The following is a 25,533-nucleotide window of genomic DNA, read 5'->3' as shown; positions in this document are numbered from 1 at the left end:
GATCTTGTAAGACTTATTCACTATCATGAGACTAGCACAGGAAAGACTGACCCCCATGATTCAATAACCTCCCCCTGGGTCTCTCCCACAACACGTGGGAATTCTGGGAGATACAATTCAAGTTGAGATTTGGGTGGGGACACAGCAAAACTATATCACGTGCCAAATGTTAAAATACACATATGGTTGTAATATGCTTTTTTGTGTGTTTTGTTTAATACCACAATATAAAATTGTTGTTGGTTATCAGTCATTGGGAGTATTTTTTCAGCCTTTGCTGTGGTCAGGGGCTTGTACACACACCACCTTGAATCCTTGCAACCTTGTAAGGAAGTTATTAGTTTTCCCTTTTATAGATGAAGCAACTGAGGTACTGAGATATGAAAGAGTTTTCTGGAAATCACCTAGCTGGAAAGTGGCACAGTCAGCATTTCAGCGTGAGACTTTCAGGTTATAGAGATGGACTGTTTTCACTGTGCTGAACCAACCTTCAAAACAGTGACAGCACAGTGTGGTGGTGACTGTTCTGGAAGCTGTCATAGAATCAGAGAAGGAGCATTCTCCTTTGGGCTTGGGGTTGTCCTAGAAAACTCTGCAGAGGGGACAGCACTTGAATGAACATTTTGAGGATGAAGTAGTAGTTTTTTTTGTAATGATGCGAGACAGGAAGGCATTCCGGGCAGGAGGAAATCCATGTAGAGAAGCCTGGAGACTTGAGAAAGCGTATGTCCAGAGCATTTCTGGAATATGAAGTGGGAGAGGGCCATGTGGTAGAAGATGAGGCTGGAAAAGAGGTGAGCAGGGTGCCGTGATGGACATTATCAGCTTCTCTGGGCTTGCCTTCACTGTGGCCTTGTGTACCACTGGTTAGTTGGGTGGTATCTCCTCTTTGCTGCCATAACAATCACCTTGTTCTCACCCACATTCATAATGTGCATTCCTTGTGTGGAAATAATTTCTTTGCTTGCTTGTCTCCTCTGGTAGACTGTGGCCTCCTTGAGAGCAAAAAATAAGGCTTTTATCCTTGTATCCAGTGTAGCCAGGCACACAGAGTAAGCACTCAGGAAATGGTGGGACGGTGAAAGAGCCTTGTCTTTGCTGAGGAGTCTCAGTATTAATTATAGTCACCTATGTGTTTACAACTTTTCTACTTTTCAAGGTTGAGTTGGATTTTAACTGGATAATTGTAGTATCTGTTCACATTTCCTGAGGCTAACACACCTCTGATAGAAAAAAAACAGTCTTGCTGGTAGCCCCACAGGCCTAGAGCAGTGTTAACTGGTGTAGTCTAAGTTCGGGTGAGGTCACTCAGTCTTCAGGTGTCACATCACACATCTCACTTCTCCCAGTTCAACTCAGGAGTCATTGATGTAGCAAGGCCTGTGCACATTGTGCTTTGTGCTTTGTGGGTACAGAGATTAGCCAGAAAGGGAGAGGCAGTAGGGCATGGGGAGGAAAACACAGCCTCTCTACTCCATAGGGTTCCTCTGAAGAACAGTTGAGATTATTTACCTATAGCCCTAGTTCAGCCCTTACACTATTCACAGGGACAGGAGGAAATAACATACGTGGTGTGTTCAATAGATTCTAACTTTTTTTATTTGGGTTTTTTACAGTTTTACAGTTTATAGTAGTATGAAGGTTATAAGACATGCATGTATAAATAACTACAGTGCAAGGCTACATTTGAAAAGATTATAATATAGCTAAAATACCCTGAAAGCACGAAGAAGGCAGGAATGCTTCATGAAGGGAGTGGCGTTGAATAGAACCCCCAGGACCTTTCACAGGGTAGACAGCTGTGTGGATTAAAGGCTTAACTATTGCCTGCTCCAAGACTTCTTTTCTGACCACCCTATTAAACGTCAATCTGCCTCTGTTATTCTCTATCAAAATAGAACCTGTACAACTAGTTTCCTTTTTTTCTTTTTTCTTTTTTTTGAAACAGGATCTCACTCTGTTGCCCAAGCTGGAGCCCAGTGGCGTGATCACAGCTCATTGCAGCCACGACCTCCTGGGCTCAGGTGATCTTCCCACTTCATCCTCCTGAGTGCCTGGTAGCACAGGTGCATGCCATTATGCCATGCTAATTTTTATATTTTTTGAAGAGATGGGGTTTTGCCACGTTTCCCAGGCTGGTCTCGAACTCCTTGGCTCAAGTGATCTGCCAGCCTTGGCCTCCCAAAGTCCTGGGATCACAGGTGTGAGCCACCACATCCAGGTAAAACCTGTACAATTAGTTTCTAAGTTCTTATTTGTGTGTTTGCTTGTTTGTTTTCTGTTTCTTGTTGTCTGTCGCCAGACTATAAGCCCTGTGAGGGCAGTGACCATATCTAGCGTGTTCACTGTTGTAACTCTAGTACTTATCCCATGGTAGGCACTCAAGAAACACTTACACATCCTACCAGCTCTGGGAAGTTGTTGATTATCTGGTGATGTGGTGGCAAAACCACCTGAAAGTAATCAAAGGAAGCCACTTGGTTACATTTGAACTTGCTGTTATTGTTCTGAGCTTTTTGGTTTCTGCTGAGGATATCCTTTTCCCTTCCTTTATCTTTTTTACAGCGCCGTTATCATTTAGACCGGATGAATGTGCAAAACAATGAGTAGTCTGTAGAGTGTGTCTTTAAGATAATGATAAAAAGTCCCTGGAGGACATTTTATAGTGAAATCAGGACTGCAAATTTGATGTTGGAGTTTCCAGGAGGAAAAAACTTAGACATTACTTTCCTCAGCTGCTTCCTTTTGTGGATGCTATTCATGTGGGGATTTTGTAAAGTTTAATTTTCCAGAGTGCTTTAATATCACGTATTTTTCAATGTGATAAAAAAATTATTTTAAAGCCGTCTCTGAAAAAGGTTGTAAGTTTTCTGTTTCAATGGTTCTCACGGTATCATTCATAGAATATTCTCCATGGAGGAGGAAGAGTTGTATTTTAGCATTATGTTGTAATACTATGTTTGTGCGTGCTTTTTCTTTTTTAAAAATGTAGTTTATTAATTCATCAGAGGTAACCAGTGAAGATTGTGGCTGTTAATGTCTTTTATCTTACCAGGGTGGAACAGGACTGAAATGTTTGAGAACAATTAGTTTATTACCTTCTAACAATTTATTTAATGGGTTTTGGAGAAAAGGGTAGCAATAGAATATGCTTTATTGACTTCTATTAAATGCTGGGGGGAGCCTGATGGCCTTGGAACTCTTTTGCCAATTTAGTGGGGTGTTTAGTGTTTACAATGCCCACAGTCAGGACCGGTGCAGAATCTGTTACACGTGGGCTATGGTGGTGACTACAACTGTTCAAAAGACTTCCTTTTGTTGATTGTTGTTAAACGAATACTGCTGATGTCATATATTGAGTCCTTCTTCATTGAGATCTTTCTTGGGTATATTATGACTTTGGAGAGTAAACATTATTATATATGTTGAATATGTAGCAATTTAAGAGCGACCTACCTTGGCTTGAAGCCTGACTTGTTCTCATAATCATATGCCATGTGAACCTTTCAATAGCCTTCTGCTTTCTTCTCACTTTCTTTTTTTTTCTTTTTAAAAAATTTCCTCTAGGCCATCTTCCACAGAACAGGTAAACTGATCTTTTTTTTTTTTTTTTTTTTTTTTTTTAAATCAGAATAAGTTTTAAGACTCTTGAAGGCTTCGTATTGCCCTTAAGTTCAGACTTTCAGACTCCCTATCACAGCCCACTTAGCTCTAAGCCTCATCCAGTACCATTCTCTGTCTTGTTCACCACTGGTCTTATCTCTGTTTCCACATTAAGCTCTTTCTGGCCTCTAGCTCTTTGTATTTTCTGTTTCTTCTTTCTAGAGTTCTTTCCTTGTCTGCCTCCTTCAGGCTTCAGTTCCATTGCCACCTCCATAGAGAGACTTTCTGTATTAGTTGCTTTGGGCTGCAGAGTATCACAAACTATGAGGCTTAAAACAATAGAAATTTATCCTCTCACTTCCAGAGACCAGAAGTCCAAAGTCAGGGTGTCAGCAGGATTAGTTACTTCTTGGGGACTCTGAGGGAGAGGCTGGTCTGGGCTCCGAGGAAGAGTCTGGTCTGTGTCCTTTGCTAAGCTTCTGCTGGCTGTTGGCAGTCCTTGGCATTCTTTTGCTGGAAGCTGCTTGATTCCAATCTCTGCTTCCATTGTCACGTGGCCATCTTGCTTTTGTGCATCTGTGTCTTAATATGGCATTCTTCTCTCTGTGCCTCTTTGTCTCCTCTTTTCTTACAAGAACACCAGTCATATTGGATTAAGGGCCCACCCCTCTCCAGCATGACCTCATCTTAACTAATTACATCTGCAATGATCCTATTTCTAAATAAAGTCACATTCTGAGGTTCTAGGAAGGACATAAATTTTGGGGGGATGCTATTCAACCCAGTATACCTACATGACTTTCAATTAAAAGTAGGCTGTGTTATTGGAGCTATACAGTAGTCCTCCCTTCTTCATGGGGGATAAGTTCCAAGACCCCCAGTGGATGCCAGAGACGTTGGTTAGTACTGAACACTATATATACTATGTTTTTTTCCTATACATACATACCTATGATAAAGTTTTATTTATAAATTAGGCACAATAAGAGATTAATAAGAGATTCATTTTAATGAATAATAAACAATTATGACACATTATGGGAACACGCAGTCTCTTTCTCTCTCTCAAAATATCTTGTTGTACTGTACTCACCTATTTTCTGACGATGGTTGACCATTGGTAACTGAAACTGCAGAAAGCAAAACCATGGATAAGGTCTATAAACACACTCACTGGTTATTTATTCCTGGCCAGTGATGAGCAAGACACTTTATTAGACCACATGTTACATATTGTACTCAGCTCTGGGCACACCGTCTGTAAGAGGGAATGTTAATTAATCCAGAATGGGAGCAGGGTTAGGAGGACTTTAGAATATAGTGTTGTACGGGAAATAGTAAGAACTAGGGTTGCTCAGTTGGAGAACAGAAGATTTGTGAGGTCATCACAGCTCTTTGCAGGAGAGGAAGTATGCAAGATTGGATTGTGAGTTACATAGATCACAGGTCTGAACTCCTGTTCATGAGAAATGTGATTTTTGCCCTTTTTTGGAGGTTGAAGGGTCTTTGTCCTTTTACATTATACTATCAGATACCAGCCTCTATCTCTCAGAAGATGTGATGTAGTTATATCAGTGGTATCAGGAGAACATTTTGCATGTATAGAAGAAACATTCAGAACAGGCCAGGTGCAATGGCTTATGCCTATAATCCCAGCACTTTGGGAGGCCCAGGCGGGTGGATCACTTGAGGTCAGGAGTTCAAGACCAGCCTGGGCAACATGGCAAAACCCTGTGTCTACTAAAAATACAAAAAGTAGCTGGGCATGGTGGGGCACGCCCATAGTCCCAGCTACTAGGGAGGCTGAGGCAGGAGAATCGCTTGAACCCAGGAGGTGAAGGTTGCAGGAGCCAAATCATGCCACGGCACTCCAGCCTGGGCGACAGAGTCAGATTCTGTCTCAAAAAAAAAAAAAAAAAAAAAAAAGAAAAGAAAAAGATTTAGAACAGTAGATTATAAAGGAAGAAAAACAGTAACACATCATCTTATGTTTAGCAAAACAGTGGAATATAAACTTGTAAGGCCTTGATGATATGCAGCCTTACATTATTTTTATAAGATTATCATTGAAATGCTTATATATCATATATATGAGTTCTGGCAAGATTATTTACTCCTTAAAATAGAATAAATACAGCATAGTTTAGATTACCTTGCAAATCAGCTAACAGATTATGGCAGCATTTGTCTGTGGTGGACAGGACCTCATAGCTCTGGGTATATTCAGGCTGCATGAAGACAGGAATGACCTTAATTCTCTTGCCCCCTGTCGTCTCTCACAACCCCTTTATGACATTCTCATCCTGGTTTTATCCAACCATCGAACTTCTCTGCTCCTGCTCCTGGGTTGTGAATATCTGCTAAGCAAGCCCATACATAGGCAGATTATTGTGCCTACCAATTCAGTCTCCAACCTCAGGAACTTTATGGAGGCCTAGGCATCAGTTTTTTCTTCCATACTGCACTTTTACCTGTCTTTAAATCATTGCCATCCTGGGCTCTCTTTTGCTATCTCTTTTAATAGATTACCTTGTCTCTTTACTTCATTGACTAAAAACTAAGGTGTTATATGACAGGCATTATAACTAGAACCCTTTTAGTTTCCTCCCTCGATAATTAGAACGATAACTCCTGCATCCATCTGTTTCCCAGTGGAGAAGCGGTTCCTTGTTCAGCCCAAGTCAGGTCCTTCTGTTGGTGCTATTGACCCCATTCCCTCCTTGGGATCTGGCTGCATCACGTATCCCTCACTTACTTATAGTCTCAACTATTCCCTCCAGTTACTTTTTGTCCTAGGGCATTACACCTCTCCCCTGTGTCTTCCTTAAAATTCTGTTGTTGGAAACACATATTTTACACATTGATCAAATCAACATTTTGCAGCACATGTGGGTTCACCAAACACTAGTATGCTGCTGAACGAGCTACTATGTCGTACATTTTACAGAAAGCTGTTTCTCAGGTAAAGTTATTGTGTCCTGGCTGACAGCTATGACTTTAAAGTCCTTTCCAGTCTTAAAAACTTTGACTTATAACCCTGTCACCAAGATCAATTATGTTTTAGGTAATATACTTTGGTAAAATGCTGATTAGCCCTTCTCTTGCACCCCCTGCACAGATGGCCTTCTGTCTGTATTATTTGTAGTTATTTATAACTGTTTCTCCACCCAGCAGTAGGCATGCATTTCCTACTTCCTCAGCAGACCAAACTGTTGTGCGTTGCCCTTAGATTTAAGGCTTGGGTTCTCCCTTAGGCATGTGATTTGTCACTGGGCAAAAGGCACATCCAACTACAGTGTTGTGCAACTCTTCCAAAGCTGGGAACAGACCCACCCAATAAATGAACCTGCACAAACTTGACCTTCTTGGGAACTTTGCTTTCCATTCTCAGTTTTGTTTGTATACCAACTGCACAGCCATGATACATGCATGCATTCATTTACTCTCTATATATTCATTGGTCTTCTACTACATGCCAGGCTTTATTCCAGTCACTGGACAAAACAGAAAAAAGTCCCTGCCTAGTTGAGTCTATTTCCAGTGAATATTTTTCATTCACTGTTGGTTTAGAGAAACAATCTTGAATTTCAGCTAGGTTTCTTTCCTCCCTTTCTCCCTCCCTTCCTCTCTTTCTTCCTTCTTTCCTTCCTCCTTTCTCTTCCTTTCCTCCCCTTTCTTCTGTCTCTCTATACTGCTTTTTTTCTTTCCTTCCTTCCTTTCTTCCTTCTTTCTTTTCTTCTTCTTCCTTCTTCTCTTCTTCTTTTTCTTTCTTCTTTCTTGTTCTTTTTTTGAGATGGGGTCTCGCTCTGTCACCCAGGCTGGAGTGCAGTGGCATGATCATAGTTCACTGTAACCTCAAACTTCTGGGCTCAAGGCATCCTCTGATCTCAGCATCCTGAGTAGCTAGGACTACAGGCATGTACCAACACGCCCAGCTAATATTTTTATTTTTTGTAGAGACAGGGTCTTGCTATGTTGCCCAGGCTGGTCTTGAACTCCTGGACTCAAGTGATCCTACTGCCTTGGCCTCCTGAAGTATTGGAATTACAGGTATGAGCCAGTGAGCCTGGCCTAGGTTTTCCTTTTTCCCCCTTTTTTTTTTTTTTTTTGAGACAGAGTCTTACTCTGTCACCCAAGTGGGAGTGCAGTGGTGTGATCTTGGCTTACTGCAACCTCTGCCTCCCAGGTTCAAGTGATTCTCAGGCTTCAGACTCCCAAGTAGCTGGGATTATAGGCATGCATCACCACACCCAGCTAATTTTTTTTTGTTTTTGTAGAGAAGAGGTTTTGCATGTTGGCCAGGCTGGTCTCAAACTCCTGGCCTCAATTTGATCCTCCCACCTCAGCCTCCCAATGCGCTGGGATTACAGGTGTGAGCCACCGTGGCACCCAGTGAGTCTAATCTCATCTCCCATGTCTTCCCCTCATAAACCTCTTGCTGTAAAACAACAGCTCCTGAATTTATGCTCATTCTGTATAGCTCATCATAGCCTTGCACATGTTTTTCTTTGCTTGAAATGCTCTTTTGTACCTGAAAAAAAAATTCTTCTCTGTGTCAAAGTTCAGCTCAAATATTACCTCCTTGGTGTAGCCCTCTGTAATTTCCTCGGGCAGGGTGGTGGCTTTGGCTTCTGAGCTCCCACAGTGCTTCGTATATAGAACTTAACCATACCACTGCTTGGTTGTTTACTAGCACATGAATCATTTCTCTTAGATTCCCCAGAACTTGAGAAATGGAATTGTATCTTAGTTTTTTTTCTTAATACCTGCCTTTTAGTGAGTACTCAATAAGTATTTTTAAATGAAAGAAAAATTTAATATTAATGTGATTTAGTGCAATATAATTTACATATGACTATATAGTGAAATAGAAATATAAACATGTACCTTGTAAAATAATATAGATCTTCAATGAGATTTTAAATGTTTATCAATGTGCTTCTGAATTATCTTATTATACATACAGAACAATGCATTATCCTAACTCCAGAATCCCCTTATTCTCTTTTACAGTCACTTTTCCCCTGCAATGGTAACCAATATCCTGGTTTCTGACAGCACAGATTTTGAATCCTGACTTTAAAAAGAAGGGAGATGATTGCTATGTTTCAAGTATGTGAACATATATTTATTTAGAAAAGAAAGATTTAAAATAACTGGCATCTCCTTGTCTGTTTTTTATCCAAGAGTTTGGACTTGAGATCTAAGTTCCCTTTCTGTCCTAAGATTTTATGAAACTTAATTTAAAACTTAACGAACAGGGTGTGGTGGTGTGCGCCTTTAGTTCCAGCTACTCTTGAGCCTAGGAAGGAGGATCGCCTGAGCCCACGAGTTCGAGGCTGCAGTGAGCTGTGATCGGACCGCTCCACTTTGCCTGGGTCACAGAGGGAGACCCCGTCTCTTAAAGAACAAACAAAAAAAACCTAATGGTCTTTCCGACTTTACTACTTATATAAAGGCGCCCTCTAGTGGTGTATCATTTCCTAAAATTTATATGCAGTACTTGCTTACAGCAGCACTTTTTCTCTAATTTGGGAGCTTGAGCTGTGGTCAGCTAATTCTCTTAGTACAGAACTTCCTGAAGCCGTGGGAAGGCATTGATTATGTGGTGCTTTCACAGAGCTGTTTGGCCAACAGATAAAATCTCCCTCTAATGGAACACTTAACTGTTATTTGATAAGACATGTTACTTCTCCATTTACTGGAGCATTTTAGGTATTCTCAAGGGCAGGATATTTTCACCTCTGTTTTAGCAGTAAAGCAAACAGTGTTTTGGTTTCACAGTATTTTGATGACTTAGCGATTCCCCTTCTGGGGCACAGAGTTCTTGGTTTGAGGAAAGAAAGGTTATTAAGCACTGCAGAATTTTTCGAGAGGGTGTTTTCCCTCCCCATTTGGTTACTAAGCACAATTTTTTTTTTCACGTAGATAGATGCGATTGTGATATTTATTTATACCATTATTGAATTTATAATAGCTTCTCATTTTCTCAAGCACTGGCTACTAATATATAACATATCTGTGATAATTTTAACATTAACAAGGGAACCTCATAATCAGAAACACAAGAACCACTTACTTAGAATGTTTGAACTGCATCAATTGAACAATTATCTATGGCTGGGCACAGTGGTTCATGCCTGTAATCCCAGCACTTTGGGAGGCCGAGGCAGGCGGATCACTTGAGGTCAGGAGTCTGAGACCAGCCTGGCCAACATAGTGAAACCCTGTCTCTGCTAAACATACAAAAATTAGCTGGGTGTGGTGGTGGACACCTGTAATCCCAGCCACTTGCGAGGCTGAGGCAGGAGAATTACTTGAACCCGGGAGGCGGAGATTGCAGTGAGCTGAGATCATGCCACTGCACTCCAGCCTGGGCGACAGAGCAAGACTCCGGCTCCAAAAATAAAATGCCATGCCATGCCATGCCATACATCACATCTATAAAGTATCTGCCATGTACAAGGGCACTGCGGTAGCTATTGTGTTTTTGCCTTTCAAACTATCTGAGCATAGGAGGCTGGGGCACCAAATTTTCCCCATGATGGATTCTCCCATTATCATTTGTTCTCTTCCCTTTCTCATTTACCATTTTCTCTTTACAAAAATTTATTTCTAAGAGTCTCATTTTTAAGATTAGAGGCATGTTAGAAAAAAAGCATAGGAGTCAGGGAATGCAGTTCTCTCTTGGTTAACACTTATAGAAGGGCATGTAAAGAGGAGCAGTGTCTTATTATATACAAAGATGATTGCCTTTGAAAGATATCTCTGAGAGGACTTCCCCCCTTTTTGTTAAGATGGAAGCTCGACCCGCTAAGGTTGGCAATGATGAGAGCATCTTTGTGGGAAGGGAGGACAGTTCCTTCTTGGACTCACCTTCCTCTTGGAGGGACTTGTTAACATTTCCTTTGCCACCGCCACACTCACTGGGGGATACTGTTTCCCCTTTAATTCTTTAAGTCAAATTTAATCTCCAATACTTTCTGGTATCCTCATTGTACGGATGAGTGAAGCTAGAACATTTAAGCAGGGTTTTTGAAAGGCCTTGACATAATAAAGAAGAAATAAACCAGGAGTCATCCAAGAGCCAGAGATCTGAATCATAGGATGTGGCTTGCTCTCTGATCTTGTTCTAGCTGTAGGGTGCCCGTGTGTGAGGGACAACTTAGTAGGAACCCACTCCTAGACATCCATCCTTCTCCAACTGTTGATCTAGGGCTTGTCTAAACTCCACCTTTCTGCCACGTTTTAGTCCTTCTTTGGGAACCTGTGTTCTTCTAACATAAAGGTGTCCATCCTTTCAGGGGATATCAAGCTTGCCCAGAAAGTTGTCAGTCTCCATTTAAGAACTCCAATGGAATGTAACCCCACAATCCCCAAATTAATATAGGACACATACATCAAATGGGAGAAAGAAGGTCTTATTTTATTTTAGCATCTCTGCATTACAGTTGAAAACCAGAACACATGAAAAACTCCTTTAAGGTGCTTTAATTTATTGGAGGCATTAGTTAATTTTTTTGGTCATGTATATCTCTGGGTATACTTTTTGTATGTTTAGTAAAATTTTAGTTAACTGTTATTAGATCTTTGGGTGCCTGAATAAATCCAACTGCATACTGAATTTTCTAAAACCAAAGGCTGCCGAGAAGAAGCCAATGTGATTTTGGTTTTATCAGTGCCTAATGGAGTTAGCAATAGTAGTGTAGTAGCAATTATTGTCAGGTCAGTGAAAAAACCAACATTCCACATATTCTGCAATGTAACTGTTAGTAAATGGCTGGGAGATTTTTCCTTCAGTTTGCAAATTTAGGAGAAAGATAGTCACTCCGAGTGTCCCCTACTGAGGGTTGAAGTTTATAGACAGTTTTATCTGCATGAGCATGTTATAATGCAATGAGTATAAAGATCTGGGTTTTCTTGGAGGTGGGATTGGGTAGGGGTTAAAAGCACATGAAAAGAATTACATTTGATTCCTAATTATTAGTTACATTCCCTTGGGCAAGCTATCTGACCTCTCTGAGCATCAGCCTTCTTATTTTAAAACTGGGTGATGAAAGTGCCCCAGAGGGTAATTGCTGAGATAGTGAAGGGATATGTGTAAAGCAACAGCGCTGTGGCAGACACGTGGTAGGTGTTCTGTGTTATTCCCTCCCATCCCCACCTCTTCCACCCACACTGTCCCCAAGTTGCCAGCAAAACTAACAGATGTAATGTTGCTACTGATTTTTCTGTATGCGAACTTTATTCTTGAGTGGTTTTAAAGTCCAAATAATTACTTTTGTACAATAAACATCATTTGAAGAATGGTCTCTTTTCTTCTTGCCTACCCATTCTCACAGATCTATTTCTCCTCCACATGGTACAGTGGGGAAGCATGTTTTGAAATTTCTTGGACCATAAAAAAAATTAAAAAAAAGAAAAAAATGAAATTTCTTGAGCCATATGCTGAAAAGAACTGCTGTGCATGACTAGAGAGGTTTGTTTCCTTTCTGAAGCCATACTGTGTTGTCTTTACAGTGCTATTATTTAATTGGCTCAGTAAACCAAATTGCAAAAATAAAGTTCTAGCTCTGCCTTTGCCTTGTGACCATGGCCAAGTCACGTGACCTCTTCGAGCCTAATTTCTTCAGTTGAGAAACACAGATGGAATGGTTTCTAAGGCCCTTGTCACCTTTTCGTGTTGTGATTCATAAATCTTTATTCAGGAGCCCAGAACAGGAAGTGGCATGTGGGTCCCACTTCTCAACAGCAGAGGGCATACTGCCCCTAGTGTGCCTGGCCATTAGGTATTGAAAACTATCTAGTTATCTAGCCAGAAGTTGATATCCTTGATGATAGGAAGGAGCCAAGGAAAATCTGTAAATTCAAGTTGTGCAAAGGACATTTCACTACATATTTCCAGTTGTTTAGTACCTAGGTGAAGCACTAAAAAAATGGGAGATTTTGACATTCTAAGGTCCTGTAATTCTGTGAAGAACTTAATCTGTCTCCCATGTAAGTACTCCGTGCTTAGGATTGGTGTGCAGATGGGATGGAGAGAACTAACATCTTTTAAGCATGTATATATCAGGAACTATGCCTAGTACTTTAGGTACATTTTCCCTATCCTCACAGCAATCCTTTGAATTATACGTGGTTATCCTTATTTTATACAGGAAGACACTAAAGTTCAGAGAGGTTAAGTGATTTGCCCGAGGCTTCACAGTTAGAAGAGATCCAAGTTCAGGTCTGTTAACCCCCAAGTCTGCTATCTTGCCAGGGTTCCTCTCTCTTTTCCCCAGTCTTAACAATCAAGGCTATTGCTAGGAGCAGGAGTACCTTGGGCACGGCCACACAAGGGAATTTGGCTTTCTCTGGTTCTGAAGTTCTTGTGGCCCTTGTGATTCTAGATGGAAGTGTTTCTCTGGCAAGAACTGTTTATCAGTTATATTTAGCATGACATACACAAACACCCATGTTTTCAAATTTGAAAATTTTAGACTGGAGTATTAATGTTTTTCTTTGTGGGTTGCTTTTAAAGGCTACAGCAATATCTCAGTTTACATGAAGACTCAGTTCTGTAGTCAGTGAGGTGAAGTGAAAATCATTAGGGCAGAATTATCTTCAACAATCTCATGGGAAGACATTTTGTTAGAGAGCCATGAGCTTCCTTTCTTTAAGTCCAACACAGTCAGTTTTTCCTCCCCTGTTGAAACCTGCTGAGCTTCAAAAGGTGATCCTGTGGTGGTTTCTCATATTGAGTTTCAAATGATACAGTTAGCTTATATTTGGGGGTATGTTCAGTGGTAATTCATATCTTTAGACACCAGAGTCTCATTTAGCATGGTGAGATGCTTACAGTATTTTAGCTATTCTAAAACCTAGAACAAGAGAAGGAATAACAAATTAATGTCTTATTTTGGTGCTTATGCTAACTCAGTTGTTTTCAAAACTTTACAGAATCACCTGTAGGGCTTGTTAAAGCACAGTTTACTGGGTTTTACCCCCACGGTTTCTGTGATTGCATTTCCAACAAGTTCCCAGGTGAAGCTGATACTGCTGGTCCGGGGACCTCACATGGAGAACTACTGTACTAATTGAATGGAAGCAGGTGGAATCACTTGTCCGTCTTCCTTTCACTGTCTGTCTGCCTTTCTTGCCCTTTCATTTTTAGGCTGAGTGGATATAGTTGAGTTAGTTTAAGTTAAATTCAGGGACTGTAGCTCAGCCAACTCTTTATCCCACTGCTTAGCTTAGTACTTGGCCCAGAATAGGAGTTCATTAGATTCTCGTTGAGTGAAAGACTGAGTAAATTAACATGTATAATGGAAGGGTTTATAGCACATGGACATCATTATTACATACCTAGTCCATAAAAACTGCTTATTTTCCTGAAAAGTAGACAGTCTTTAGATCAGAATATTATGTTTTAGGACTATATATGGTGATGATCATAGATACCAGGAAGTATACAGTTAGGTAAAGTTTTGAGACACTTGCATTTTGGAACCTGTGGTGTGAATGGGAATTGTGTATGTAGCTAGAGCTGGGTGCAGGAAGTCTCATCTGTTTTAGAATGACCTAGGCAAGTCTTACAGGGTTTACAGTCTGGTTTAGGTCAGAACTAAGCACTGTTCCTGGGAGACTGGAGCAGCACTGGAACAGCATATGTCTGATCCAGACTTGGTGCTGCATTCTCATTTCTGTCCTTCCAAAGCACTGAGGAATTCAGCCACCATGATGCTAAAGGCTCAGTGAGACTGTACTGCAGGGTAACTCTAAATTCAGATAGTTGTACATGAATCTTACCATGTTGTAGTATTTGATAATTACATTTTAAATATTAAGTTAAAAAATCTCAAAGGGTAAAAATAATCTCAAAAATATATTTAAAGTTTAGTTTAAGAAATCATTTTCATATGTAGCCAAAACAATATGATCACTTTTGACAAAATGAACAAGTCTTTAGTACAAATTGAGTATTTGTTCTCTGAAATGCTTAGGAACAGAAGCATTTCAGATTTTGGATTTTTTTTTGATTATGTAATAGTCATATTATAGTTACTGATTGAATATACCTTATCTGACAATCCAAAATTTGAAATGCTCTAATGAACCTTTCCCTTGAGTATCATGTTGGTGCTCAAAAGTTTCAGATTTGGAGCATTTAGATTTTGGAGTTTTGGATTAGGGATGCTCAACCTGTGTCATTTAATAACCACTCCATATTAAAATCACACATTTGTCCCTACATCATTATTTATATATTGTTTGTTCAAACTAGGATCCAATCCAGGGTCATGTATTATGTCTGGTTATTATGTTCTTTAAAATTCATTTAATCTAAAAGAGTCCTTTCTCATGATATTGCCTTGTCAATTGTCTTGTAAAATGTCCTACCTTCAGTATCTGTTGTCTTTATCTTTAAAGACATCTTCAACTTGCTCTTTTACCTTTATATTTCCCGGAACCTGGAAATTAGATCTAAAGGCTGGATTAAGACAAAATGGAACATTTTTGGCAGGAACACATCATAGGTGATATGGGCTTGAAGTTGTGCCACATTAGGAGATACATAATCCTTGCCTGCTATACCATTGATGATGCTAACAAAATTGATTACTAGATTAAAGTGATGACAGCCTGATCCTTCCATCATAGTTATATTTTCCCCTTGTGACAAGAGAGTATTCTCTATGGTATTACTTTGATACTATATGAATGTTCATTTTCGTATTATCCGTTTTCTAAATGCTTTTAACACCAGTTAATAATTCTTGCCTGAATCAGTAAATTTACAGAACTGTCGTTATTCTAACTCTGTCATTCCTTCTACATTAGCTGACATTTGACCAAACACAGCTCTTCTTTATTAACTGGGACTATTCGCTGCCATCAAATACAGTTCTGTTGGACAGGCAGGTTAAATGTTGAATTTTTTACTTTTTAATTCCCAATTTCAAAGTAAGGAGTTGATTTAATAGACAACTTCAATGGTGGCAAATGAACTTTTTCCTTTCTTTCCTTTTTAAAAATATTTTTGTGGACGAATGGAGTTTCATGAATTGAATGTTTCAGTTAACTACAGTGATTATTCTTTTTATGTTTAATTTGTTTTTGTTTTACCTTCGATTTATTAAAACAATTGCCAGTGATAGTCCCTTGTAGTTGGTTCCTATGTTCTTTAAATATAACTCTCCATTAATTCTGAGCACTTTCTTGCTTCCTTGCACAGCAAAATGCATAGGCTTATCTTGCAGCTTCCTTGTCCCAAATGTCACTCAGCCACTTCACTAATAAGCCCTGGTTTCTTTTGGTGAAAATGGTATAGACATGAAAATCTTATAACTTAGAATATCTGTGGTGTGCTGGGATGACAAGGTTTATGGACCTTTTCAGTAGTCTACTTAGTTCATGAATTTTTAATATTGAAACTGTGTATAATGAAAATTCAGATAGTAAGGGAAAACTGTATTTTGAAAAATAGTAGGATGTATTATATACTTAAAAATTGCTAAGGGAGTAGATTTTAAGTGTTCTTATCACAAAAAATGATAAATATGTGAGGTAATGCTTATGTTAATTAGCTCAATTTGGCCATTCTACAGTGTATACATATTTCAGAACATCATGTTATATACACCATATGTAAAATTTTATTTGCCAATTAAAAAATGCATTAAAAAATTAAAAAAGGGTTCACATTGTATTAATGATTCAAATTTAACATTATGTTTTTAAGTAGCTACTTGACTTTATAATTGTATTTTTTCTTTTACATTGAAAATCTTGACTACCAATAGCAAACATTGCTTTATTTTATAATACAAAGAAAATGATTTCAAAATAATATTATCAATACTACTATTAAAAATAAAACAATGAAGTTAAAATTTCTTGTGACTATTTTTGTAGCATAGATTGATTTTAATGGAAGAATTAATTACCTTTGTGTTGATCTCATTTTATTACTTTCCTTTGAAATATGTTTTGTTTGTTTTGTTTTTATCACAGGTTGATCATTTTGGATTTAATACTGTGAAAACTTTTAATCAGCGGTACCTAGTAGCTGATAAATACTGGAAGAAAAATGGTGGATCGATACTTTTCTACACTGGTAATGAAGGGGACATCATCTGGTTTTGTAATAACACGGTATGTGCAGATTCATGAAATTCCAGTGCTCAATTTGACTTTTATTATGATAACTTGGAAGAAATGTTTTGCAGTATATATGACCAAGCATTACTGTTGTTAATTGTAAAGTTCTATAAAAAATAACAAAAAAATTAACTCACTAATAATAGAAAAATAGCAAAAGTACATGAATAGAAAATTCATAAAATAATTAAATACAGATATCCAATAAGTCTGCATATTCAGCCTTCAAGAATTACAAATGAAAAGGGTAACGTACAATTTTTGGATAATTGAATTATTTTATTTTATTTTATTTTATTTTATTTTATTTTATTTTATTTTTCATGGACTGCCGGAACATCCCAGAGAATTGAACTTTGCAAGTTTTTTGTTTTTGTTTTGCTTTGTTTTGTTTTTAAAATCCCAGCTTATTTCTAGAGTGAATAAGGATATAAGGGAAACAGGGATAAGAATGTTACTGTGTACAGTTTATTTTGATTATGGTCTCTAGAAGGTAAAAACAAGGGCAGGAATTTTTCTGTGTTTAGCGTTATATTGTCAGTGTCTAGGACATATAGAAGGTGATAAACATCTGTTAAATGAATGAGTGAATAAAACCTAAACAAAGCCAATGCAAATGAGAAAAAAATATACAAATAAGGATGGGAAAAGGTAAAGTTGTAGCTACATTTTAGTTCAGCTTTCCTGTTCTACCATTTTCTTTTATTTGTGAGGGTTAAAAATAGTATATAGCCTGTTAGCTTGCTTCCCTGACTATATTTTCTATCGCCTTTTATAATGCTGAAATCCATGAACAGAACTTAATTTCAAAAGATATGTGAAAGGAAGAAATGCCCCTTTTCAACGTGTCAGTGCTGTGACGAGAAAATGTCAACTTTTTACCAAAAAACTAGTTGTGAACTACCTTAGAGTGGGGAATGAATTATGGCTTATCCCCAATGCCAATGTCTGGCATGATGCTTGGTAGTCAGGAGGTCTCAGTAAATGTTTGTTGAACTGGTATATGAATTTAAAGTAAAGATATGAGCCCAATTACATTGTTATGGCATTTCTCATTTCTGATTATTTCCTTAGGAATGTTAAGAATCTAAGTAAGTTAGTTGAAATAAAATAATTCCCAGAGAAATGAGATCCTAGGATGCCTATTTCTTTTAGATCAGTGGCAAGTGAAATCAGGACCTCCTTTCCATCAGATTCCCGTTCTGTTATTCTGTGAAATAACAGAGGCTGCCTTGTCTCTTTTCTCCTTTTGGTGTGACTTTCGTTTTATGTGAAGGTCATAGGGTAACTTCTCCTCTCCAGTGATTTTTCCAGTTTCCATTCTCTTTTATTATAGGTAGGTAGCTGTTCCTGCCTTCACTAGGCACTACTCTGACAGACACTGTGGCAGAACTTAAGGTTTGCTGGGGTATCTCTGTTCTCAGAAGTGGTGGAAAGGAAGAGATATTCAGTGTAGGAACAGTTCCAAAGAATTGACTAGAGGCAGATCATAGAGGAGCAGATCCTGGCCCATCCCCAGGCCCAGAGACCTTCCTTTACATACCAAAATGTTCCAGTGCACATTCACTTCTGGACATTAATTTGTTGAGAGGCAGCAATCACACAGTGGTCAAGAGTGAAGGCTTCAGCCAGACTGACATGGCTTGAATGCTGATTTTGCCACTTTGCTGTGTGACTTTGGGTAAGCTTCTTGTTCTGTGCCTCAGTTGTCTCATCTGTTAAATGGATACAGTAATAATAGTTCATGGAGTTGTGTAAAGACTTAAAGAAGATTAAGGGACTTGCAAGCACATAATGTTAAAAGATGTTGATATATTACATGAACCTCTTTTGAAAAATAAGAATACTCCTGAAATGGATCACTTATTACTTTTTGAACTAGTTCAATGAAATTGCCTCCTCTCAAAGCCTGAAGTCAACTGCACAGAGGTCTGGACATTTTAATGGATGATCTTTACTCTTAAGATACTCATGGTCTGGTGTGTTTGTGACATACATGTAAGCAAAATTTGCGGCACAGTACCAGGGACATATACCTAGCACAGTGGTGTTGAGAAGGGGGAGTGATCAGCACTGCCAAGGTGGGGCCGGCAGAGGTGGGCATGCTTGAACTGGGTATTTGCAGGATTTGTAGTTAAATGGCGGGGGATGAGTAGATTCTTAAGAGAGAAAGTGGAGGTTATTGAAACCATCACAAATATCGGGTTAAATTCTCTATTCTTACATGTGTATAACTCTTCTAATTGTTCATTTATTGATCAAAACAAACAAAAACACTTGAGGTTCTTAGTCTTTGTTAGGCAGCAGGAACTCACTAAATAGCAACAGTGTGCACTAGGATTGACAAATAGTTTTAATCTGTGCTAAATCTAAATCTAATCCTTTGATGTTGATTACCTAGAATGCTTTGTTGAGAAAAGATTCTGAGGCCACAACTGAGTAAGTGAAAAAATGAAATGATTGGCTAATGACCAGATATAGATGATTCTAGCAAGGAAATCTAACAGTTCTTGATGATGGTGCTCTGGAGGCAGACACCTATGTTTGAATCATGGCTCTCCTGCTTCCTAGCTGTGTGAATGTTGAAGGTTATTTAAACTCTTGTGCCTCAATGTTCTTGTCTATAAGATGGGGTTAATCAAAGTGCCTATTTCATAGATTGCTGTAATATTTAAGTGAATTAATACATATAAAATGCTTAGAACAGTGCCTGACACATTATAAACACTGAGTTATTTTAGCCATTGTGAGCTACTATTTATTTTCTAATAAATAAGATTAATTGAAAACCCCTAGGGAGTTCAGTATGCTTGTTTGTTTTGTTTTCTCTTTTATGTTGTCAGTGCCTGTGAGTAGACAGCTGCTTTCGATATCTTTAGCTCTTTCCTAGAAGATTTGGCAAACAGTACAATTTGAAGACCATTTTTTTTTTTAAAGTTGAAGTTACCTTTTATTTTTATTTTATTTGTTTTCTCTCCATTGTAGGGTTTTTTTTCTTGACTTTTATTTTAGGTTTAGGGGGTACATGTGCAGGTTTGTTAACTTGGGTAAATTGTGTGTGCTGAGATTTGGTGTATGAATGATCCCATCACCTAGGTAGTAAGCGTAGTACTTGATACGTAGTTGTTGAATTCATGCTCCACACCCACACCCCCTGCACTGTTAGCCCCCAGCCCCTCTAGTAGTCATGCAGTGTCTATTGTTCCCATCTTTGTGGCCATGTGTATTCAGTGTTTAGCTCCTGCTTATAAGTGAGAACATGCAGTGTTGGTTTTCTGTTGCTCTATTAGGTCACTTAGGATAATGACTTCCAGCTACATCCATGTTACCGCAAAGGATATGATTTTGTTCTTTTTAATGGCTATGTTGTATTCTGTGGTGTATATAGACCACATTGTCTTTATCCAGTCCACTGTTGAAGGGTATCTAGGTTGATTCTGTGTCTTTGATATTGCAAACAGTGCTAAGATGAACATGCAAGTGCATGTGTCTTTTTGGTAGAATGGTTTATTTTAAATTTTTATTTATTTTTTAATTTTATTTTTTGTAGAGAAAAGGGTTTCACTATGTTGCCCAGGCTGGTCTCGAACTCCTGGACTCAAGTGATCCACCTGCCTTGGCCTCCCAAAGTGCTGGGATTACATGCATGAGCCACCACACCTGACCTATTTTTCTTCAGGTAGTGAGGATTGGTGGGCTGAGTGATAGTTCTATTTCAAGTTCTTTGGGAAATCTCCAAACTGCTTTCCATAGTGGCTGAACTAATTTATATCCTACTAACAGTTTGTAAGCGTTCCCTTTTCTCCACAACCTCACCAATATCTTGTTATTTTTTGACTCTTTTTAAATAATAGCCATTCTAACTGGTATGAGATGGTATCTCATTGTGGTTTTGATTTGCATTTCTCTGATGATTAATGATGTTGAGCATTTGTTCATGTTTGTTGGCCTTGTGTATGTCTTCTTTTGAAAAGTGTATGTTCATGTCTTTTGCCCACTTTTTAATGGGGTTGTTTGTTTTTTCTTGTAAATTTATTATTTTATTATTATTTTTTTTGAGACGGAGTCTCGCTCTGTCGCCCAGGCTGGAGTGCAGTGGCCGGATCTTGGCTCACTGCAAGCTCCGCTTCCCGGGTTCACGCCATTCTCCTGTCTCAGCCTCCGAGTAGCTGGGACTACAGGCGCCCGCCACCACGCCTGGCTAATTTTTTTTTGCATTTTTAGTAGAGACAGGGTTTTACCGTGTTAGCCAGAATGGTCTCGATCTCCTGACCTCGTGATCCGCCTGCCTCAGCCTCCCAAAGTGCTGGGATTACAGGCATGAGACACCACGCCCGGCCCTTTTATTGTAAATTTAAGTTCCTTATAGATTCTAGACATTAGGCCTTTGTCAGATGCATAGTTTGCAAATATTTTCTCTTATTCTGTAGGTTTTCTGTTTACCCTGTTGATAGTGTCTTTTGCCGTGCAGGAGCTCTTTAGTTTAATTAGGTCCCACTTGTCAGTTTTTGTTTTTGTTGCAGTTGCTTTTTGGGACTTAGTCATAAATTCTTTGCCAAGGCTGATGTCAAGGCTGATGTCCAGAATGGTATTTCCTAGGTTTTCTTCTAGGGCTTTTGGGCTTTTTATAGTTTCCAGTTTCACATTTAAGTCTTTTATCCATCTTGAGTTGATTTTTGTATATGGTGAAAGGAAGGGGTCCAGTTTCAATCTTCTGCATATGGCTTGCCAGTTATCCAAGCACCATTTTATTGAATAGGGAGTCCTTTTCCCATTGCTTGTTATTGTTGACTTTATTTAAGATCAGGTGGTTGCAGGTGTGTGGCTTTATTTCTGGATTCTCTATCCTGCTACATTGGTCTGCATGCCTATTTTTGTACTAGTACCTGATGTTTTGGTTATTGTAGCCTTGCAGTATAGTTTGAAGTCCGGTAGTGTGATGACTCTGGCTTCGTTTTTCTTGCTTAGGATTGCTTTGGTGATTCAAGTTTTTGTTGTTGTTGTTGTTGTAGTATATGGATTTCAAGAGTTTATTTATTTTTTTTCCTAACTCCGTGAAAAATGATGTTGGTAGTTTGATAGCAATAGTATTGAATCTTTAAATTACTTTGGGGAGTATGGCCATTTTAACAATATTGATTCTTCTATGTATGAACATGGAATGTCTTTCCATTTGTTTGTGTTGTCTCTGATGCCTTTCAGCAGTGGTTTGTAATTCTCATTGTAGAGATGTTTCACTTCCTTGGTTAGCTGTATTCCTGGATATGTCATTCTTTTTATGGCTATTGTAAATGGGATTGTGTTTTTGATTTGGCTGTTAGCTTGATTGTTATTGGTGTATAGACATGCTACTGATTTTTATACACTGAATTTGATACTGAAACTTTACTGAAGTTGTTTTGTCACTTCTAGAAGCCTTTTGGCAGAGTCTGTGGGGGTTTTCTAGGTGTAGCATCATCTCATCTGTGAAAAAAGATAGTTTGATGTCCTCTTTTCCTCTTTGAGTGCCTTTTACTTCTTTCTCTTGCCTGATTGCACTGGCTAGAACTTCCAGTCCTATGTTGAATAGGAGTGCTAAGACAGAGCATCCTTGCCTTGTCTTAGTTCTCAAGGGGAATGCTTCCAGCTTTCGCCCATTCAGTATGGGTTTGTCATAAATGGCTCTTCTTATGTTGTGGTATGTTTCTTCAATACCTAGTTTATTGAGAATTTTTACCATGAAGGAATGTTGAATTTTATCGAAGGCCTTTTCTGCATCTATTGAGATGATCACATGGTTTTTATTTTTTAATTCTGTTTATGTGGTGAATTCCATTTATTGATTTGTGTATGTTGAACCAACCTTGCATCCAGGAATAAAGCCTATATGATTCTGGTAAATTGACTTCTTGATGCTGCTGGATTTTTGTTTGCTAGTTTTTGGTTGAGGGTTTTTACATCTATTTTCATCAGGGATATTGGCCTGAAGTTTTCTTGTTTCATTGTGTCCCTGCCAGGTTTTGTATCATAATGATGCTAGCTTCATAGAATGAATTAGGGAAGAGTCCCTCCTCCTTATTTAAAAATAATTTCAGTAGGATTTGTACTGGTTCTTTGTACGTGAAGACCATTTTAGACATAATGTTGATTCTAGGGCTAGAGTGTCAGGATAAAAAGACATGGATGACTAGCGGATGAGCAACTTGGGATTATTTTTAATTGTTTCACTCATAAAGTGTGAGATTGATATGCAACAATAAGACAGCAATTATGTCATTTATATGTAGCACAAACATAAATTGTGCAACTTTTTAGAGTGCTCTTTTTGGTCTGGCTTAACATGTATTTCATATGGTTTGCCAAATGGTTCAGTGACTTTCACATCCTGATTTTATCCTGTGATTTTGTAAACTCTTCTTAGGGGTTCATGTGGGATGTGGCTGAGGAACTGAAAGCTATGTTGGTGTTTGCTGAACATCGATACTATGGAGAGTCTCTCCCCTTTGGTGACAACTCATTCAAGGTAAAGATACTTTTTACTTTTAAGTTACAAGTTTTTTCTTTTCAATTTAGAATAGTTTCTAAATTACATGCCCCACTGTGAGATAACTTTAATTTGAAATGCCTAAAAGCTCAATAGTTTATATTTAGTAGTTTCTTTTTAGATACAGTTTGAACAGATTGACGTTTTTTTTTAGCCATTTTATTATAATTCTTAATGTTAATCAGTTTTTACCTTGGTGTGCCTCAGGAAGTTAAACTTTACTCTGTGGCTGCAGAGACAGTACAAGGAACTTTTTACTATTTCAAAAATATCAGTAAACAATTCCGCTTTATAAATTGTACATTTAAATTATTGAGCCTGCCACTGGAAAAAATACAATGAGCATAACAAATTTATCTGATGTTTTTAATAAAATAAAATCAATAAAATAAGGACAAATAAGCTGTATGATGCATTAAGGTCAACTGGCCCCTTGGATTCCCTTTGAACGTTTCCTGTTCTCACAGGAGCTTTGGCCTTTGTCACAGACTCTCTACCTAATAAACCAGGACACTTTTTCTTCAATGGAGTCATTCATGTACTTCTACCCTTGTGACTTTGGCTACATTAATTTGCCACATGTACTATTATTTACTTATGTTTTTCTTTAACCAACTCACTTTTTAAACTTAGCATTATCTTAACCAAGGGCTCTATGTACTGGTTATTCTTTCCAAATTACACTAAAATAAAGCAATAAATGTTCCATTAAAAATGTTTGTGTGCTTCCTAAGACCACCAGTGTATACAAATGCTTTTGGGAACTCTCAGCTGTAAGGACTTGGGGCCAGTCGTTTACTAGGCTGCCTGTTTTGAAAGGAGTTTTTTATTTTTAAAAAGGAGGTTTTACTATCTCATATTATAAACAAATGCATGAGTAAAAATAAGTAAAAGTGTTGTGCTATAAATAGAAAGTGGGATAATTTGCTGGTATTTGTTGGGCTGTATGGGAAATTCATTCTTTAGCTTGATATTTTGCATAAATATCTGATTAGGGGACTTGACATGTCCTGAAACCTTGGGAAGCAGTTAGCTTGTTGTAGATAGAAACATAACTTCTTCTCCCAGGTTTCTGTGATTGATACTGTGTTAGCAAAATGGAGCCAGGGGCTCTTTTTGATATACTTCTTTCCCTTTGTGTGCTCACAGAATATGTCAGTAGCATGAGGGATATTACAGATATTATGCAGGATTAGAAAAAAAAATGCACTCAACTGTACAGAGTGCCATAAAAACTAGAAGTAAAGGATAGTGACAGACAGGGAGAGAGGAGGTAAGAAGGCATATATCTTGGAAGAGGGGGGAAAGCTAAAGGAGTAGGAGGCATATATAGGAGATAGGAATGATGGGATCTGTGTGATTCAGTGATATGCCAGATGACGGAAGGAATCAGAATGGTGAGACCAAAGCATGAAAGTCAAACAGGGTAGCCTAATAGAGGTATGTAGCTGTATTAGTTATCTATTGCTATGTAAAGATGTACCTCAAACCTTATGGCTTAAAACAGCAATAAATATCTATTACTTTGTAGTTCCCATGGGTGAAGAATTAGGAGTGGTTTAGCTAGGTGGTTCTGCTTCAGGGGGTCTCATGAGGTTAGGATGTCAGCTGATACTGCAGTCATCTGAAGGCTTGACTGGGGCTGGAGAGCCTTTCTACTCATATGGAGGATCACTCACATAAGAGATAAAACTGGTACTGGATGTTGACAAGAGGCTGCAGTTAAGGGCCTACTTGAGTTCATTACAAGGCAACTAATTTCCCTCAAAGTTGGCAGTGCAGGAGAGCAAGGTGGAAGCTGCAGTGTTTTTTTAATGACCTAACCTTCATAGTCACGTATCATTATTTCTGCCCCATTCTATTAATTAGAAGGAAGTCATTAAATCCCATCCAAATTCAAAGGGAGTGGAATTAAGCTTCACCTTTTAAAGGAAGGAGTGTCAAAAATTTGCAGACATATTTTAAAAGACCTTCTTAGCCTTCTCAGCTCAGCAGGACACTAAGCTTCACCTTCTGCAATAGGGAAATTGTCTTCATGTAGAGAGCAGGACGATTATGAAACTTAACATTATGAGTTTTCCTTTTCTCAAAGATCAATGTCTTGTGTTGCCTGTTTTCCAATACCTGAAAATAGTTTTTTTCTTTCCAATTTTATAGTTGTTTAAAATAGGTAGGCTACTTTGTTTCAGTTGTTGATATGGCCGAGGTCATACATAATCTTTCCGATAAAGAAGGGTGAGTTTTATTTTTACTGGTGATTCTTA

The 25,533-nt window shown here is 38.4% G+C and overlaps 1 protein-coding gene across 2 annotated transcripts in view; it reads left to right on the top strand.

The window, feature by feature from the left end:
- Positions 1-25,533, top strand: part of PRCP (prolylcarboxypeptidase) — an 81,552-nt gene that overhangs the window by 29,450 nt on the left and 26,569 nt on the right. Inside the window, exons 1-3 of one of the 2 annotated variants that reach the window (XM_008020304.3) lie at positions 8,697-8,715; positions 16,600-16,740; positions 23,147-23,248. In XM_008020304.3, the coding sequence (XP_008018495.2) occupies positions 8,698-8,715; positions 16,600-16,740; positions 23,147-23,248 (261 nt within the window). In that variant the 5' untranslated portion in view covers position 8,697. Of the gene's footprint in view, positions 1-8,696; positions 8,716-16,599; positions 16,741-23,146; positions 23,249-25,533 lie in introns of those variants that run through there. The other variant, XM_008020302.3, reaches the window with a different exon arrangement.

The sequence above is a fragment of the Chlorocebus sabaeus genome, chromosome 1, assembly GCF_047675955.1.
Source record: "Chlorocebus sabaeus isolate Y175 chromosome 1, mChlSab1.0.hap1, whole genome shotgun sequence".
NCBI classification, from domain to species: Eukaryota; Metazoa; Chordata; class Mammalia; order Primates; family Cercopithecidae; genus Chlorocebus; species Chlorocebus sabaeus.
This window is presented reverse-complemented; position numbering and strand designations above follow the sequence as displayed.